At 48.8% G+C, this 18323-nt stretch overlaps 1 protein-coding gene across 1 annotated transcript; it reads right to left on the bottom strand.

The window, feature by feature from the left end:
- Positions 1-315: 315 nt before the first annotated feature.
- Positions 316-17998, bottom strand: LOC123760200 (swi5-dependent recombination DNA repair protein 1 homolog). The gene is made up of 2 exons (XM_069325678.1): positions 17961-17998; positions 316-751 (listed from the first exon to the last, which is right to left on the bottom strand). The coding sequence occupies exons 1-2, from the start codon at positions 17996-17998 to the stop codon at positions 316-318; spliced, it is 474 nt and encodes a 157-aa protein (XP_069181779.1).
- Between the last annotated feature and the right edge of the window lie 325 nt (positions 17999-18323).

Raw genomic sequence — 18323 nt, 5'->3', positions numbered from 1 at the left:
AGTATTATATATACATATAATTTTTTTATTCTTATTCATATATGATGTATATGTATATGAGTGGCGCTGCCCAATAAACTCGCCCCTAGGGGCAAAATTTAAAAATTAAAAAAAAATTATATATTAAAATATTTTTGGGGTTTGTGCTACAAGAGGACGTGGAGGCTCGTCAAAGCTGCAATAGAAGTGTAACTACTGAAACTACTTGCTATTTGAATGACGTTCCCAGAGACGTGAGTGACGTTCTCTGCTGTAATAATATCTACTTACTTTTAACATCTACTGTTCCTTTTTTGAAAGGAACTTTTAATAATCTTAAAAGTTCCTTTCAAAACTAGCCCGTAGAGTCGTTCTCCGCCAGAGGGTCGCCTGCCCCAGGTCTCTGGAGACCTCGGGGTCTCTGGAGACCTCGGGGGGTCTCTGGAGACCTCGGGGGTCTCTGGAGACCTCGGGGGTCTCTGGAGACCTCGGAGGTCTCTGGAGACCTCGGGGGGTCTCTGGAGACCTCGGGGGGTCTCTGGAGACCTCGGGGGGTCTCTGGAGACCTCGGGGGGTCTCTGGAGACCTCGGGGGGTCTCTGGAGACCTCGGGGGTCTCTGGAGACCTCGGGGGGTCTCTGGAGACCTCGGGGGTCTCTGGAGACCTCGGGGGGTCTCTAGAGACCTCGGGGGTCTCTGGAGACCTCGGGGGGTCTCTGGAGACCTCGGGGGTCTCTGGAGTCCTCGGGGGTCTCTGGGGACCTCGGGGGTCACTACAGGTCAGGAACGACAGTCAGAGACACAGTCATTAACCTCCAACTGCCCCCCAATCAGGGCCATAAGCTGGCCACTCAGAATGCAAGGCGTCTGAAAATGGCTCACAAGACAACCAATCCCAGGGTCTGATTCACGACTCCATACCAACAGGGACAGGAAGCCTGCTGATGGTCAAGGTCGTCCAAGCTGCAGCCGGCTCAAAACTCGCATTCGTAATGACCTTTACTGTACACCTTAATGCTCTTCCCACATATGTCTTCATGAAGTGATGCTCTGTTGGATAAAAGTTAAATAGTGTTTTCACAGCACGTTCATAAACATGAATAAAGATAGCCCGTCCTCATAGAGGCAGCCCGTCCTCATAGTGGCAGCCCGTCCTCATAGTGGCAGCCCGTCCTCATATCCTCATAGAGGCAGCCCGTCCTCATAGTGGCAGCCCGTCCTCATAGAGGCAGCCCGTCCTCATAGAGGCAGCCCGTCCTCATAGTGGCAGCCCGTCCTCATAGAGGCAGCCCGTCCTCATAGAGGCAGCCCGTCCTCATAGAGGCAGCCCGTCCTCATAGAGGCAGCCCGTCCTCATAGAGGCAGCCCGTCCTCATAGAGGCAGCCCGTCCTCATAGAGGCAGCCCGTCCTCATATCCTCATAAAGCCAGCCCGTCCTCATAAAGCCAGCCTGTCCTCATAAAGCCAGCGGATTTGGAAAGGTTTAGATGAATGTATTTTGGTCGAGTTGATGAAGTATTTTTCCATGGTTTACGTGGAGAGGTTGTGAGGGGCGTGAGTTGTGAGGGGTGTGAGTTGTGAGGACCAGTTGTTGTGGAGGCGGTTGTGTGCCAGGAGGCCCGGGGCTCCGGGTGCCAGCCGGCACAATACCTGCTCTCATCACACACAAAAGGCAATCCACACACTCAGACACGGCTGCACCACAACACTTGTCTCTCAGCTCACTACAACACCTGTCTGTCTCAGCTCACCACCACACCTGTGTCTCTCTCAGCTCACCACAATAACACCTGTGTCTCTCAGCTCACCACCACAACACCTGTGTCTCAGCTCACTACAACAACACATGTCTCTCTCTCAGCTCACCAACACAACACCTGTCTCTCTCAGCTCACTACAACAACACCTGTCTCTCTCTCAGCTCACTACAACAACACCTGTCTCTCTCTCAGCTCACTACAACAACACCTGTCTCTCTCTCAGCTCACCACCAAAACACCTGTCTCTCTCTCAGCTCACCAACACAACACCTGTGTCTCTCTCAGCTCACCAACACAACACCCGTGTCTCTCTCAGCTCACCACCACAACACCCGTGTCTCTCTCAGCTCACCACCACAACACCCGTGTCTCTCTCAGCTCACTACAACAACACCTGTGTCTCTCTCAGCTCACCACCACAACACCCGTGTCTCTCTCAGCTCACCACCACAACACCTGTGTCTCTCTCAGCTCACCACCACAACACCCGTGTCTCTCTCAGCTCACCACCACAACACCCGTGTCTCTCTCAGCTCACCACCGCAACACCTGTGTCTCTCTCAGCTCACCACCACAACACCCGTGTCTCTCTCAGCTCACCACCACAACACCCGTGTCTCTCTCAGCTCACCACCACAACACCCGTGTCTCTCTCAGCTCACCACCACAACACCCGTGTCTCTCTCAGCTCACCACCACAACACCCGTGTCTCTCTCAGCTCACCACCACAACACCCGTGTCTCTCTCAGCTCACCACCACAACACCTGTGTCTCTCTCAGCTCACCACCACAACACCCGTGTCTCTCTCAGCTCACCACCACAACACCTGTGTCTCTCTCAGCTCACCACCACAACACCCGTGTCTCTCTCAGCTCACCACCACAACACCTGTCCCTCTCAGCTCACCACCACAACACCCGTGTCTCTCTCAGCTCACCACCACAACACCCGTGTCTCTCTCAGCTCACCACCACAACACCCGTGTCTCTCTCAGCTCACCACCACAACACCCGTGTCTCTCTCAGCTCACCACCACAACACCTGTCTCTCTCAGCTCACCACCACAACACCTGTCTCTCTCAGCTCACCACCACAACACCTGTCTCTCTCAGCTCACCACGACAACACCTGTCTCTCTCAGCTCACCACCACAACACCTGTCTCTCTCAGCTCACCACCACAACACCTGTCTCTCTCAGCTCACCACCACAACACCTGTCTCTCTCAGCTCACCACCACAACACCCGTGTCTCTCTCAGCTCACCACCACAAACCTGTCTCTCTCAGCCTCACCACCACACCACCTGTCTCTCTCAGCTCACCACCACAACACCTGTCTCTCTCAGCTCACCACCCACAAACACCCGTGTCTCTCTCAGCTCACCACCACAACACCCGTGTCTCTCTCAGCTCACTACAACAACACCGTCTCTCTCAGCTCACTACACAACAACACCTGTGTCTCTCTCAGCTCACCACCACAACACCCGTGTCTCTCTCAGCTCACCACCACAACACCCGTGTCTCTCTCAGCTCACCACCACAACACCCGTGTCTCTCTCAGCTCACCACCACAACACCCGTGTCTCTCTCAGCTCACCACCACAACACCTGTCTCTCTCAGCTCACCACCACAACACCGTGTCTCTCTCAGCTCACCACCACAACACCCGTGTCTCTCTCAGCTCACCACCACAACACCTGTCTCTCTCAGCTCACCACCACAACACCGTGTCCTCTCTCAGCTCACCACCACAACACCTGTCTCTCTCAGCTCACCACCACAACACCTGTCTCTCTCAGCTCACCACCACAACACCTGGTCTCTCTCAGCTCACCACCACAACACCTGTCTCTCTCAGCTCACCACCACAACACCCGTGTCTCTCTCAGCTCACCCACCACAACACCTGGTCTCTCTCAGCTCACCACCACAACACCTGTCTCTCTCAGCTCACCACCACAACACCTGTCTCTCTCAGCTCACCACCACAACACCTGTGTCTCTCTCAGCTCACCACCACAACACCTGTCTCTCTCAGCTCACCACCACAACACCTGTCTCTCTCAGCTCACCACCACAACACCCGTGTCTCTCTCAGCTCACCACCACAAACACCCGTGTCTCTCTCAGCTCACCACCACAACACCCGTGTCTCTCTCAGCTCACCACCACAACACCCTGTCTCTCTCAGCTCACCACCACAACACCCGTGTCTCTCTCAGCTCACCACCACAACACCCGTGTCTCTCTCAGCTCACCACCACAACACCGTGGTCCTCTCTCAGCTCACCACCACAACACCCGTGTCTCTCTCAGCTCACCACCACAACACCTGTGTCTCTCTCAGCTCACCCACCACAACACCCGTGTCTCTCTCAGCTCACCACCACAACACCTGTCCCTCTCAGCTCACCACCACAACACCCGGTGTCTCTCTCAGCTCACCACCACAACACACGTGTCTCTCTCAGCTCACCACCACCAACACCCGTGTCTCTCCTCAGCTCACCACCACAACACCCGTGTCTCTCTCAGCTCACCACCACAACACCTGTCTCTCTCAGCTCACCACCACAACACCTGTCTCTCTCAGCTCACCACCACAACACCTGTCTCTCTCAGCTCACCACCACAACACCTGTCTCTCTCAGCTCACCACCACAACACCTGTCTCTCTCAGCTCACCACCACAACACCTGTCTCTCTCAGCTCACCACCACAACACCTGTCTCTCTCAGCTCACCACCACAACACCTGTCTCTCTCATCTCACCACCACAACACCCGTGTCTCTCTCAGCTCACCACCACAACACCTGTCTCTCTCAGCTCACCACCACAACACCTGTCTCTCTCAGCTCACCACCACAACACCTGTCTCTCTCAGCTCACCACCACAACACCCGTGTCTCTCTCAGCTCACCACCACAACACCCGTGTCTCTCTCAGCTCACTACAACAACACCTGTCTCTCTCAGCTCACTACAACAACACCTGTGTCTCTCTCAGCTCACCACCACAACACCTGTCTCTCTCAGCTCACCACCACAACACCCGTGTCTCTCTCAGCTCACCACCACAACACCCGTGTCTCTCTCAGCTCACCACCACAACACCCGTGTCTCTCTCAGCTCACCACCACAACACCTGTCTCTCTCAGCTCACCACCACAACACCTGTCTCTCTCAGCTCACCACCACAACACCCGTGTCTCTCTCAGCTCACCACCACAACACCTGTCTCTCTCAGCTCACCACCACAACACCCGTGTCTCTCTCAGCTCACCACCACAACACCTGTCTCTCTCAGCTCACCACCACAACACCTGTCTCTCTCAGCTCACCACCACAACACCTGTGTCTCTCTCAGCTCACCACCACAACACCTGTCTCTCTCAGCTCACCACCACAACACCCGTGTCTCTCTCAGCTCACCACCACAACACCTGTGTCTCTCTCAGCTCACCACCACAACACCTGTCTCTCTCAGCTCACCACCACAACACCTGTCTCTCTCAGCTCACCACCACAACACCTGTGTCTCTCTCAGCTCACCACCACAACACCTGTCTCTCTCAGCTCACCACCACAACACCCGTGTCTCTCTCAGCTCACCACCACAACACCTGTGTCTCTCTCAGCTCACCACCACAACACCTGTGTCTCTCTCAGCTCACCACCACAACACCTGTGTCTCTCTCAGCTCACCACCACAACACCTGTGTCTCTCTCAGCTCACTAAAACATTCAGCAATTAGGTAACTGTAAATTTATTTTATGTACCGAAGATGGAGGCAAACTGGAGAAAGAAAAATTGTAGAAAGATAAAACATATAGCAAAAACCGAGATAGCAGGCGGGCTGTCCGTCTCGCTGACACGATGTTACGATAGCAGGCGGGCTGTCCGTCTCGCTGACACGATGTTACGATAGCAGGCGGGCTGTCCGCTTCGCTGACACGATGTTATGATAGCAGGCGGACTGTCCGCCTTGCTGACACAATGTTACGATAGCAGGCGGGCTGTCCGCCTTACTGACACGACGTTATGATAGCAGGCTGGCTGTCTGCCTTACTGACACGATGTTATGATAGCAGGCGGGCTGTCCGCCTTACTGACACGATGTTATGATAGCAGGCGGAATGTCCGCCTGCTATCATATTCAGGCTTGTTCGCATATACATTCAGGCTTGTTCGCATATATATATATATATATATATATATATATATATATATATATATATATATATATATATATATATATATATATATATATATATATATATATATATATATATATATATATATATATTTATATATATATATATCCCTAAGAACTCTTTGACCCGGCCAGGATTCGAACCCCATGCCGTCTAGGATCACCCTAAACGTACACAGTACCGTGACCACCGCACCATTGATCGTCATTACATCAAACCATCCACAGGCTAGGCTCGTTAAAGCGGCGGCCATCCCCCTCAAGACGCACTCATTAATTTTCAGGTATTGTTTATCAAAAACAGGTTTGTTCTCATATATAATATTATTATATAATAAAGTTCTGTGTATAGTCAGGCGTAGGTAACGTTAAGTTAGGTTAGGTTAGGTCAGGTTAGGTCAGGTTAGGTCAGGTTAGGTCAGGTCAGGTCAGGTCAGGTTAGGTTAGGTTAGGTTAGGTCAGGTTTGGTCTGGTTTAGTCAAGTTTGGTCAGGTTAGGTTAGGTCAGGTCAGGTCAGGTCAGGTCAGGTTAGGTCAGGTCAGGTCAGGTCAGGTTAGGTTAGGTTAGGTCAGGTCAGGTTAGGTTAGGTTAGCTCAGGTTAGGTTAGGTCCGGTTAGGTTAGGTTAGGTCAGGTTAGGTTAGGTCAGGTTAGGTTAGGTCAGGTTAGGTTAGGTCAGGTTAGGTTAGGTCAGGTTAGGTCAGGTTAGGTTAGGTTAGGTCAGGTTAGGTCAGGTCAGGTCAGGTTAGGTTAGGTCAGGTCAGGTCAGGTTAGATTAGGTTTGGTGTTCATGTGCTGTTTATGTTAGTCCACAAATGAACAACTGAACATTCCAGTGAAAAGATAACAGCTGCTCCTGTAATTGCAGGAGAGACCGTGAGAGTAGAGCAAGACCGACCTCGCTCTACCACATCCTTGCTCTACTCTCTCAGGCCGTGAGAGTAGAGCAGGGATATGGTGGCCCGCGCGGTCAGTTCTTCATTAATCCATAACTAATTATAACTGAAGTGACCCATTAGACAACAGTTTCAGTTTTCAGGCAAAACTTTGTTGACAAAAGAGACCAAGATCGCTGCCAGCCTCCACACTGGGCACTGTGATCAACAGTGCCACAGCTGACATAGATGGCAAGACTTCAAACTTATCTAAATAGCTAGTAGGCTCGTAGGCTAGTAGGCTAGTAGACTAGTAGGCTCGTGAACTAATAGGCTCGTAGGCTAGTAGGCTAGTAGGCTCGTAGGCTAGTAAGCTCGTAGGCTAGTAGGCTCGTAGGCTAGTAGGCTCGTAGGCTAGTAGGCTAGTAGGCTCGTAGGCTCGTAGGCTAGTAGGCTCGTAGGCTAGTAGGCTAGTAGGCTAGTAGGCTCGTAGGTTGGTAGGCTAGTAGGCTCGTAGGCTAGTAGGCTCGTAGGCTAGTAGGCTCGTAGGCTAGTAGGCTCGTAGGCTAGTAGGCTCGTAGGCTCGTAGGCTAGTAGGCTCGTAGGCTAGTAGGCTCGTAGGCTCGTAGGCTAGTAGGCTCGTAGGCTAGTAGGCTCGTAGGCTAGTAGGCTAGTAGGGTAGTAGGCTAGTAGGCTCGTAGGCTAGTAGGCTAGTAGGCTCGTAGGCTAGTAGGCTCGGAGGATAGTAGGCTAGTAGGCTAGTAGGCTCGTAGGCTAGTAGGCTAGTAGGGTAGTAGGCTAGTAGGCTCGTAGGTTCGTAGGCTAGTAGGCTCGTAGGCTAGTAGGTTCGTAGGCTCGTAGGCTCGTAGGCTAGTAGGCTCGTAGGCTAGTAGGCTCGTAGGCTAGTAGGCTCGTAGGCTCGTAGGCTCGTAGGCTCGTAGGCTCGTAGGCTAGTATGCTCGTAGGCTAGTAGGCTCGTAGGCTAGTAGGCTAGTAGGCTAGTATTCTCGTAGGCTAGTAGGCTCGTAGGCTAGTAGGCTAGTAGGCTAGTAGGCTCGTAGGCTAGTAGGCTAGTAGGCTTTAGTGGCTCCTGACAGCTGGGTGGACAGCGCTTCGGATTCGTAGTCCTGAGGTTCCGGGTTCGATCCCCGGTGGAGGCGGAGACAAATGGGCTAAATGTTTCATTCACCCTGATGCGACCTGCTACCTAGCAGTAAATAGGTACCTGGGAGTTAGACAGCTGCTACGCGCTGCTTCCTGGAAGTGGAGGCCTGGCCGAGGACCGGGCCGCGGGGACACTAAGCCCGGAAATCATCTCAAAATCATCTCAAGATCATCTCTAAACTGATCTAGGTGGCTAGTTGGTCTCTAGCTGACCTAGGTGACACTACAGCTACAAACTAGCTTAGGTAGCTAGCAGACAGCAAGCTCAGGAGAGATCAAGCTAGTACTCACCTAGTTGTGCTTGCAGGGGTTGAGCTCTGGCTCTTTGGTCCCGCCTCTCAAGTGTCAATCAACTAATGTACAGGTTCCTGAGAGAAGGCTTCAGTACAATACAATGTTACGTCGCTTGACTTCAAACACGAGACTGTGTTAGGTTTATGTCTGAACTTGAGGAGCTTGGGAAGTGAGAGAATACTCAGAGAGGAGGGAAGGTGAGAGACAGGGAGGAAGAGACACGTAGAGAGAGATGGGCGGTTATAAACAGAGACGCAGAAAATAGGTGAGAGAAAGAAATAGAGAATATGAAAAGAATGTCGCGAGAGAGAGAGAGAGAGAGAGAGAGAGAGAGAGAGAGAGAGAGAGAGAGAGAGAGAGAGAGAGAGAGAGAGAGAGAGAGAGAGAGAGAGAGAGAGAGCAGACAGACACGTGACCAGAAAGGCAACACCGCATAGCTTAAATATAATGTCAGAATGAGTGATAGTATCCAGGTACGAGCACAACCAGCTGATCCCTTGTAGTAAACAAACGCACGTGGCGGGAGTGTTCATTCACCTCCAGCACAGCTGACGGCCGGCCCATTGTCAACAAGGTATCAATGACTACTGGGATGGAGGGGAAGGGGGGGGGGAGTGGAAGGGAAATAAATAGAGGGAGGGAATTATCAGGGGAAAGCGCTAAATCAATACGACTATATAGCACTGGGAAGGGGTCAGGATAAGGATTTGAGATGGGACGGTGGGAAGGGAATGGTGCCCAACCACTAGGACGGTCGGGGATTGAACGTCGACCTGAGTGAAGTGAGACCGTCCCTCTACCGTCCACACCAAGTGGTTGGACTGGAAAAATAGAATAGTGCCAAAACTGAATGGTTAAGAAACACGTGTTTTCATATGATCTCTAGAGATCTCAAGCGTGAATGGGTTGATGAATAAGTACAGTGAGTGACAGAGGAGTGAATAGTGACAGGAGCATGAATAATGAATAGAAGTTCAAAAATGACTTAAGCATTAATAATAAAAGGACCTTGAACCTTCCCTACCCTTCACCACCTTCCCTACCCTTCACCACCTTCCCTACCCTTCACCACCTCCCCTACCCTTCACCACCTACCCTACCCTTCACCACCTTCCCTACCCTTCACCACCTTCCCTACCCTTCACCACCTCCCCTACCCTTCACCACCTACCCTACCCTTCACCACCTTCCCTACCCTTCACCACCTTCCCTACCCTTCACCACCTTCCCTACCCTTCACCACCTTCCCTACCCTTCACCACCTTCCCTACCCTTCACCACCTACCCTACCCTTCACCACCTACCCTACCCTTCACCACCTACCCTACCCTTCACCACCTTCCCTACCCTTCACCACCTACCCTACCCTTCACCACCTTCCGTACCCTTCACCACCTTCCCTACCCTTCACCACCTACCCTACTCTTCACCACCTACCCTACCCTTCACCACCTACCCTACCCTTCACCACCTTCCCTACCCTTCACCACCTTCCCTACCCTTCACCACCTTCCCTACCCTTCACCACCTACCCTACCCTTCACCACCTTCCGTACCCTTCACCACCTTCCCTACCCTTCACCACCTTCCCTACCCTTCACCACCTACCCTACCCTTCACCACCTTCCGTACCCTTCACCACCTTCCCTACCCTTCACCACCTTCCCTACCCTTCACCACCTTCCCTACCCTTCACCACCTACCCTACCCTTCACCACCTTCCCTACCCTTCACCACCTTCCCTACCCTTCACCACCTTCCCTACCCTTCACCACCTCCCCTACCCTTCACCACCTTCCGTACCCTTCACCACCTTCCCTACCCTTCACCACCTTCCCTACCCTTCACCACCTACCCTACCCTTCACCACCTTCCCTACCCTTCACCACCTTCCCTTCCCTTCACCACCTTCCCTACCCTTCACCACCTTCCCTACCCTTCACCACCTCCCCTACCCTTCACCACCTACCCTACCCTTCACCACCTTCCCTACCCTTCACCACCTTCCCTACCCTTCACCACCTACCCTACCCTTCACCACCTTCCCTACCCTTCACCACCTTCCCTACCCTTCACCACCTTCCCTACCCTTCACCACCTTCCCTACCCTTCACCACCTTCCCTACCCTTCACCACCTTCCCTACCCTTCACCACCTTCCCTACCCTTCACCACCTACCCTACCCTTCACCACCTTCCCTTTACTCATAAAACCATTTTCATTAAAGTGTTTTCATTCATAGATAAAATAATACTCTAGAATCTACATTATTATTTTCTCTAAGAATATTCTATGAATATCCTTTATGTATAATCTAGAGTCTAGAGTATTCTTAATGAAAATAAAAATCTGTTATTTAGCGTGAAGAGAAATTTGAATCATTTGCTATTGCATTCAAAGAGGAGGAGGAGAGGCGGACAATGACTGACCCAGACCCACTATGACCAGCCCAGGAGCAAGACCAGTCATTTTGAAAAGTTTGTTGGGGCTATCCCCAAGCCTCTGGGCCCACAACCTCAACAAAACAGACATAAAGACCTCCCAACTTTCCTGCCCTTCTCCTCTTTCATCTTCCCTACTCCTTCATCCTTTCCTCCACCTAGTCCCATATCCCTCTGTCCCTCTTCATTTTCCATCCCCCTCTTCTATTCCGTCTCATTTTGTACCTGTTTGCCCACTCTGCCCTCTCCCCTAACCCCTATCTCTCTACCCTCCCTGCATCTCCCTTCTTTTCCTCTCTTCCTTCTCTCTCTTCCCTTTTCTAATCTTAAACAATAAACATTTCCATTTATATTCCAATAAATCTAGAGACTCTGCTACTTTTCACAGGTTTCATGCGGGTGTTCACTATACTGGCCGACCTTCTCTTAACAGGAGCAACAGAACCTGTTGGTCCCGTTAAGGTCATACCAAAACATGAACGGTCAATAGTTAAACCATGTCTTGAATTATTTATTAATTTATGCTTTTGAAGATGAAGACAAATGGTATTTGCAATTATCGATTCAAGTAACTTTCCCCACAAAGACGTTAAGCTAATTGGCCGATAGTTTGATAAAAGTGATTTATCTCCTTTCTTGAAAACTGGTACCACATTAGCAACCTTCCACGACTCTGGCACTCTGCCCGACTCTAATTATTTATTAAATATGGTAGACAGTGGGTAGCAAAGCTCCTCGTTGCATTCTTTAAGCACCCTGGCAAACACTTCGTCCTGCCCTGGGGATTTGTTTGGCTTGAGTTTCACTATTTGTTTAATAACATCCTCCCTGGTAACTGTTAGACTAGTCAACCTGTCCTCGTCCCCACCCACATAGACTTGTTCGGCTGAAGGCATAGAGTTAAGTTCTTTAGTAAATACAGAGATAAAATATTTATTAAAAATACTACTCATCTCTTCGTCATTATCAGTTATCTGACCTGTCTCAGACTTTAATGGACCTATCCTTTCTCTAATTAGTTTAGATTTAGGATGAGTTTGGATTTGGGAGGGACCTGGGTAAATACTGGATCGGTAACAGGGTTGTTGAATTGTAGAACCAATTACCGCGTAACTTGGTGTAGGTGGGGTCCCTTGATTGTTTCAAGCGAGGGTTGGACATGTATATGAGTGGGATTGGGTGGTTATAAATAGGAGCTGCCTCGTATCGGCCAATAGGCATTCTGCAGTTACCTTTGTTCTTATGTAACCGACCCCGACTAGCCTACGTCCATGAGATGAGAGATCGTGGCGCCATCTAGTTGTTGAGGATAAATTAAAACTTTACAAGAAATTAATTTAAATAAAGTAACGCAATATATCTCTCATTGTGTTACTGGACGGTAGAGAGACGGCCTCGCTTCATGCAGGTCGGCGTTCAATCCCCGACGGTCCAAGTGGTTGGGCACCATTCCTTCCCACCGTCCCATTCCAAATCCTTATCCTGACCCCTTCCCAATGCTATATGACTTGGCGCTTTCTCCTGATAATTCCCTTCCCGTCAAGGAATAAGTCAAAACATGTTGTTCCACAACCTTAGAAACAATTCTTTTCACCAAAAACGCGTTAAATTTGATACAACCCACGGCTCATTTTAAACGTATTATCACTACATCTAATTAGGCAATATTCCATTATATCTCAATAATTAAACCTGTTCTACAAGCTGAAGTTGTCATTACTACAGTCTACAGGGTGGTCAATATCACGTAGGTGACCCCAACAATGCATTCAATACAATCCCTGACTCATCACTATACTGATCTTGACCAACACATTTAGGCAAGGATTTTCCAGATTGACAGATGTCAACCTTCCCTAAATCTTACAGTGTATCTGACTGACACATCTACCAAGAAACATAAAGGGAATATTTTATAAACATATTGTTTACTGTGGTTAGGTAGGTGTAAAACACTACCACCCATCATAATGACACAGACATTGCAGCCAATTTAGCGTGTAACAAAGATGAAGTTGAATTAGATCTAGGTATCCCCATCTCTGCTAATAAAATTATATTGTTCCAAACACTCAGGTCTGATAGGAGAGAAATTTCTGACTCCCAACGACCTGAAAGTACTAGTATAAAAATCTATGATTTGTTCAGATCTGAAACCTATGTTTATGGGCAGCACAGAACGTGGACTAGACTGTGCGACACAGTGGTTGTCAGGATCAGGTTGGGTTACCGTTACCTGTGGCAGGTGGCTACAGGTGACGGGTCTCCCAATCCTGAGCACTCCAGGAGTAAACTCTGTGAGCAGGAACTGCGGCATGATCTCCCACACTACATCACTGAATGCCCAGTTATTAGACCTTTCAGACCAGTTGGCATGAGGTACCTGGAGCTTTGCAATTACTTTATTAACTCGCGTGTTCTTGAAGATATCCTCATAATGCACCCAGAATTTGCCATTGCAGACTATTGTCACATGCCTCTGTATGACTAACCATCCTGTGTCATAGGGATTTTAGCATCACGTAGCTAGCTTTTTGAGACACTGTACTCCCCTTCATATAGTCTAGGGCAGCTGCACAAATGCAGATGTACCTAAATGTGTTAATAATAATAATATTACAAAAATCTGCCATCTCGAGTTTCCACAACGTCATAAAAATATTAACAAAATTGCCCGAACCTAACCTAACCTAACCTAATTTAACCTAACCTAACCTAACCTAACCTAACCTAACCTAACCTAACCTAATTTAACCTAACCTAACCTAACCTAACCTAACCTAACCTAAGCGATGGACCAACACTTGGAACAAGTAGCAACCCGTCTATTTAGCGAGCCGCTAAGATTCACAGTGCATGATATTATAACGATGAAGATTTTTCCGTCAAAATAGCATGAATTATTTAAGAGGACAGTTTAGGTTATCGGAATAGGAGCAAATCCTATTTAAAGACGGACATACAGATCTAGCCCAACCACCTAATCACAATTCGCCCTGGAAAGTTGAGTTAGGCCTAGCCGTAACTAGTCTAGCCTCCATTTCTAGTCTATTTCTATACATGTTACTAGAAACGTCAGTAGTTAGGGTAGTAATGTTTTAGAGTGGGATGAACAACATCATATGAATCCTAGTCAGTTTTGACTTCAAGAAGAGAGAATCAAACTGACACATTCAAACTGGAAAGTGGATTGAATTCTTGTCAATGTAATGATATTTAGACGAAGGAAGGAATTGAATCAGCCCGAGTCTAAGTTTATCAATTCGTATCTAAAGGGATTATCCTATATAATCCTGTTCTTTATCTCTAGTGATTCTTCTTTATCTCTATTAATCCTTCGCTTTCTTCCTAAAGCAATGCTCTTCATTCTTTTTAATGTTGTTTTTAATTCGAATGTTTTTTGTTTTTCATTTAAGACCTTAATTCCGGCTTATTGCTCGTTCTTACTGATTAATTCCCTAGTTTGTGCTTGGTGACTGTCACGGTACTGTTCAGTCCTGGTGACTGTCATGGTATTGTTCCGTCCTGGTGACTGTCACGGTACTGTTCAGTCCTGGTGACTGTCATGGTATTGTTCAGTCCTGGTGACTGTCACGGTACTGTTCAGTCCTGGTGACTGTCATGGTATTGTTCAGTCCTGGTGACTGTCACGGTACTGTTCAGTCCTGGTGACTGTCACGGTACTGTTCAGTCCTGGTGACTGTCACGGTATTGTTCAGTCTTGGTGACTGTCACGGTACTGTTCAGTCCTGGTGACTGTCATGGTATTGTTCAGTCCTGGTGACTGTCACGGTACTGTTCAGTCCTGGTGACTGTCACGGTACTGTTCAGTCCTGATGACTGTCACGGTATTGTTCAGTCTTGGTGACTGTCACGGTATTGTTCAGTCCTGGTGACTGTCACGGTACTGTTCAGTCCTGGTGACTGTCACGGTACTGTTCAGTCCTGATGACTGTCACGGTATTGTTCAGTCCTGGTGACTGTCACGGTACTGTTCAGTCCTGGTGACTGTCACGGAACTGTTCAGTCCTGATGACTGTCACGGTATTGTTCAGTCTTGGTGACTGTCACGGTATTGTTCAGTCCTGGTGACTGTCACGGTATTGTTCAGTCCTGGTGACTGTCACGGTATTGTTCAGTCCTGGTGACTGTCACGGTATTGTTCAGTCCTGGTGACTGTCACGGTATTGTTCAGTCCTGGTGACTGTCACGGTACTGTTCAGTCCTGATGACTGTCACGGTATTGTTCAGTCTTGGTGACTGTCACGGTATTGTTCAGTCCTGGTGACTGTCACGGTATTGTTCAGTCCTGGTGACTGTCACGGTATTGTTCAGTCCTGGTGACTGTCACGGTATTGTTCAGTCCTGGTGACTGTCACGGTATTGTTCAGTCCTGGTGACTGTCACGGTATTGTTCAGTCCTGGTGACTGTCACGGTATTGTTCAGTCCTGGTGACTGTCACGGTATTGTTCAGTCCTGGTGACTAACACGGGATTGTTCAGTCCTGGTGACTGTCACGGTATTGTTCAGTCCTGGTGACTGTCACGGTATTGTTCAGTCCTGGTGACTAACACGGGATTGTTCAGTCCTGGTGACTGTCACGGTATTGTTCAGTCCTGGTGACTGTCACGGTATTGTTCAGTCCTGGTGACTGTCACGGTATTGTTCAGTCCTGGTGACTGTCACGGTATTGTTCAGTCCTGGTGACTGTCACGGTATTGTTCAGTCCTGGTGACTGTCACGGGATTGTTCAGTCCTGGTGACTGTCACGGTACTGTTCAGTCCTGGTGACTGTCACGGTATTGTTCAGTCCTGGTGACTGTCACGGGATTGTTCAGTCCTGGTGACTGTCACGGTATTGTTCAGTCATGGTGACTGTCACGGTACTGTTCAGTCCTGGTGACTGTCACGGTATTGTTCAGTCATGGTGACTGTCACGGTACTGTTCAGTCCTGGTGACTGTCACGGTACTGTTCAGTCCTGGTGACTGTCATGGTATTGTTCAGTCTTGGTGACTGTCACGTTCTTCCTGTCATCCTGTGTTCTCTCCTCTATTCTCTGTGTTCTCCACATTTGTCATTTTCTCTTCATCTTCCTACAATCTTAACATTTTCTTCAAAATCGCCTTATGGTTAAAAAGTCTCATTCCTCTTCATTTCTCGTCGCACATGAACGGGGACAGGCTGCCTGCTGGTCATCTCCCGTCCACCTGTGTGGTACTGAGAGAGTAGAGGTTGGGCGGAGAGCCTTGACCTGCTCTGATAGTTTATATCTAAGATATATAAAGATACTCTACTTGCTATGTAGAGACGCCGCTGGTTACGACATTTTCAGACAGAAACGAGGTCAAGGATCAGTATGCGGTCTATTAATGACCAAAGCATAACTCAGATGATGGAAAAGCGACGACGTTTCGGTCCGTTTTGGACCGTTATCACACGACATGATAAATGGTCCACAATGGACCGAAACGTTGGGGTTTCTCGGTCTTCTGAGGTGCTGTTTGGTTATCGTGTCTTCAGTCATGTTATTGTGACTCTTCGTCTGTTGTCTGTTATATCTTTTCAATGTGTTCTGCCTCTTTCTCCTAATTGTGTTATCTTTTTCGTTATTGATTGTTATGTATCTTCATTCTTTCATTAACTTACTCATCTATCTACTCGTCAACTCACCATCAACTCGTCAACTCACCCATCTGCTCGTCAACTCACACATCTACTTGTCAACTCACCATCTTCTTGTCAACTCACCATCAACTCGTCAACTCACCCATCAACTCGTCAACTCACCATCAACTCGTCAACTCACCATCAACTCGTCAACTCACCCATCAACTCGTCAACTCACCCATTAACTCGCCTACTCACCATCAACTCGTCAACTCACCATCAACTCGTCAACTCACCATCTTCTTGTCAACTCACCATCAACTCGTCAACTCACCCATCTACTTGTCAACTCACCCATCAACTCGTCAACTCACCCATCTACTTGTCAACTCACCATCAACTCGTCAACTCACCCATCTGCTCGTCAACTCACCCATCTGCTCGTCAACTCACCCATCTACTTGTCAACTCACTATCAACTCGTCAACTCACCCATCTACTTGTCAACTCACCATCAACTCGTCAACCACTCACCCATCTACTTGTCAACTCACCCATCTGCTCGTCAACTCACCATCAACTCGTCAACTCACCCATCTACTTGTCAACTCACCATCAACTCGTCAACCACTCACCCATCTACTTGTCAACTGACCCATCTGCTCGTCAACTCACCATCAACTCGTCAACCACTCACCCATCAACTCGTCAACTCACCATCAACTCGTCAACTCATCCATCAACTCGTTAACTCATCCATCAACTCGTCAACTCACCATCAACTCGTCAACTCACCCATCAACTCGTCAACTCACCCATCAACTCGTCAACTCACCCGGGGCAACATGTTCTCACGCTCATGAGGTGTGAGTGTGAGGTGAGGTATTTTCTTCCAACATGAGGAGGTTCTCACTCATAGAAGGAGTAGTTCTCTAACATATATGAGAAGGTTTTCTGTCACGCATGATGCGTCTTCTCTCATGCAAGAGGTGGTCCTTCCTCCTACATGATGTGGTCCTTCCTCCTACATGATGTGGTCCTTCCTCCTACATGATGTGGTCCTTCCTCCTACATGATGTGGTCCTTCCTCCTACATGATGTGGTCCTTCCTCCTACATGATGTGGTCCTTCCTCCTACATGATGTGGTCCTTCCTCCTACATGATGTGGTCCTTCCTCCTACATGATGTGGTCCTTCCTCCTACATGATGTGGTCCTTCCTCCCACATGATGTGGTCCTTCCTCCTACATGATGTGGTCCTTCCTACTACATGATGTGGTCCTTCCTCCTACATGATGTGGTCCTTCCTTCTACATGATGTGGTCCTTCCTCCTACATGATGTGGTCCTTCCTCCTACATGATGTGGTCCTCTCATTCATGAGGAGGTTCTCTCTCGTGTATGGTGGAAGTCCCTCTCTCATACATGAGGGGATCATCCCTCATAAATAATGGAGTGCTCTGTCATGCCATTAACCATCCAACACTTCACTTTCCTCATTATCTTTCTAATTTTCTTTCTTCTTTGTGTTATTATTCATTTTTTTATATTTCCTTCTCTGTGTGTTTTCAAGTCTCCTCTTAATCCACCATTCCATCATTCTACTTCCTCCACTTCGTACTTTATATTTTCCATATCTGTCATCTCTTTATCTTCCATCGCCTCATTTTCATGTTCATTCCTCGCTTTTAAGTTTACTCATTCTCCTCCTTTCCACCCATTCCCTCTTCCCCTTCATTCCCTCCACAGCCTTGAGCACAGTAGGCTGGATAACTGGGACAACCTGAACTAGGGAGTACCCGAAGGACAGACAGACAACAGTCACAGAACTGAGGTTACAGACTGGAGGAACATAACAAGTGGTGTCCCACAAGGCTCGGTCCTGGGACCACTCCTCTTGTTTATTCTCGTGAACGACCTTCCCGAGGCAGTAAGCTCGGGCATGGCAATGTTTGCAGGTGACAAACAGCTGACGAGGAATGTA

Source organism: Procambarus clarkii, chromosome 16 (genome assembly GCF_040958095.1).
Source record: "Procambarus clarkii isolate CNS0578487 chromosome 16, FALCON_Pclarkii_2.0, whole genome shotgun sequence".
Classification (NCBI taxonomy): domain Eukaryota; kingdom Metazoa; phylum Arthropoda; class Malacostraca; order Decapoda; family Cambaridae; genus Procambarus; species Procambarus clarkii.
The sequence above is the reverse complement of the archived record's forward strand: the minus strand, read 5'-3'. Positions and strand labels throughout refer to the sequence as shown.

Coding starts and splice junctions, on each gene's coding strand:
- LOC123760200 (XM_069325678.1), bottom strand. CDS start 17,998: ATGGAAGATAAAGAGATGACAGATATGGAAAATATAAA. Junction 752..17,960: donor ACAGATATGGAAAATATAAA/GTACGAAGTGGA, acceptor CCTGACCTGTAG/TGACCCCCGAGGTCCCCAGA.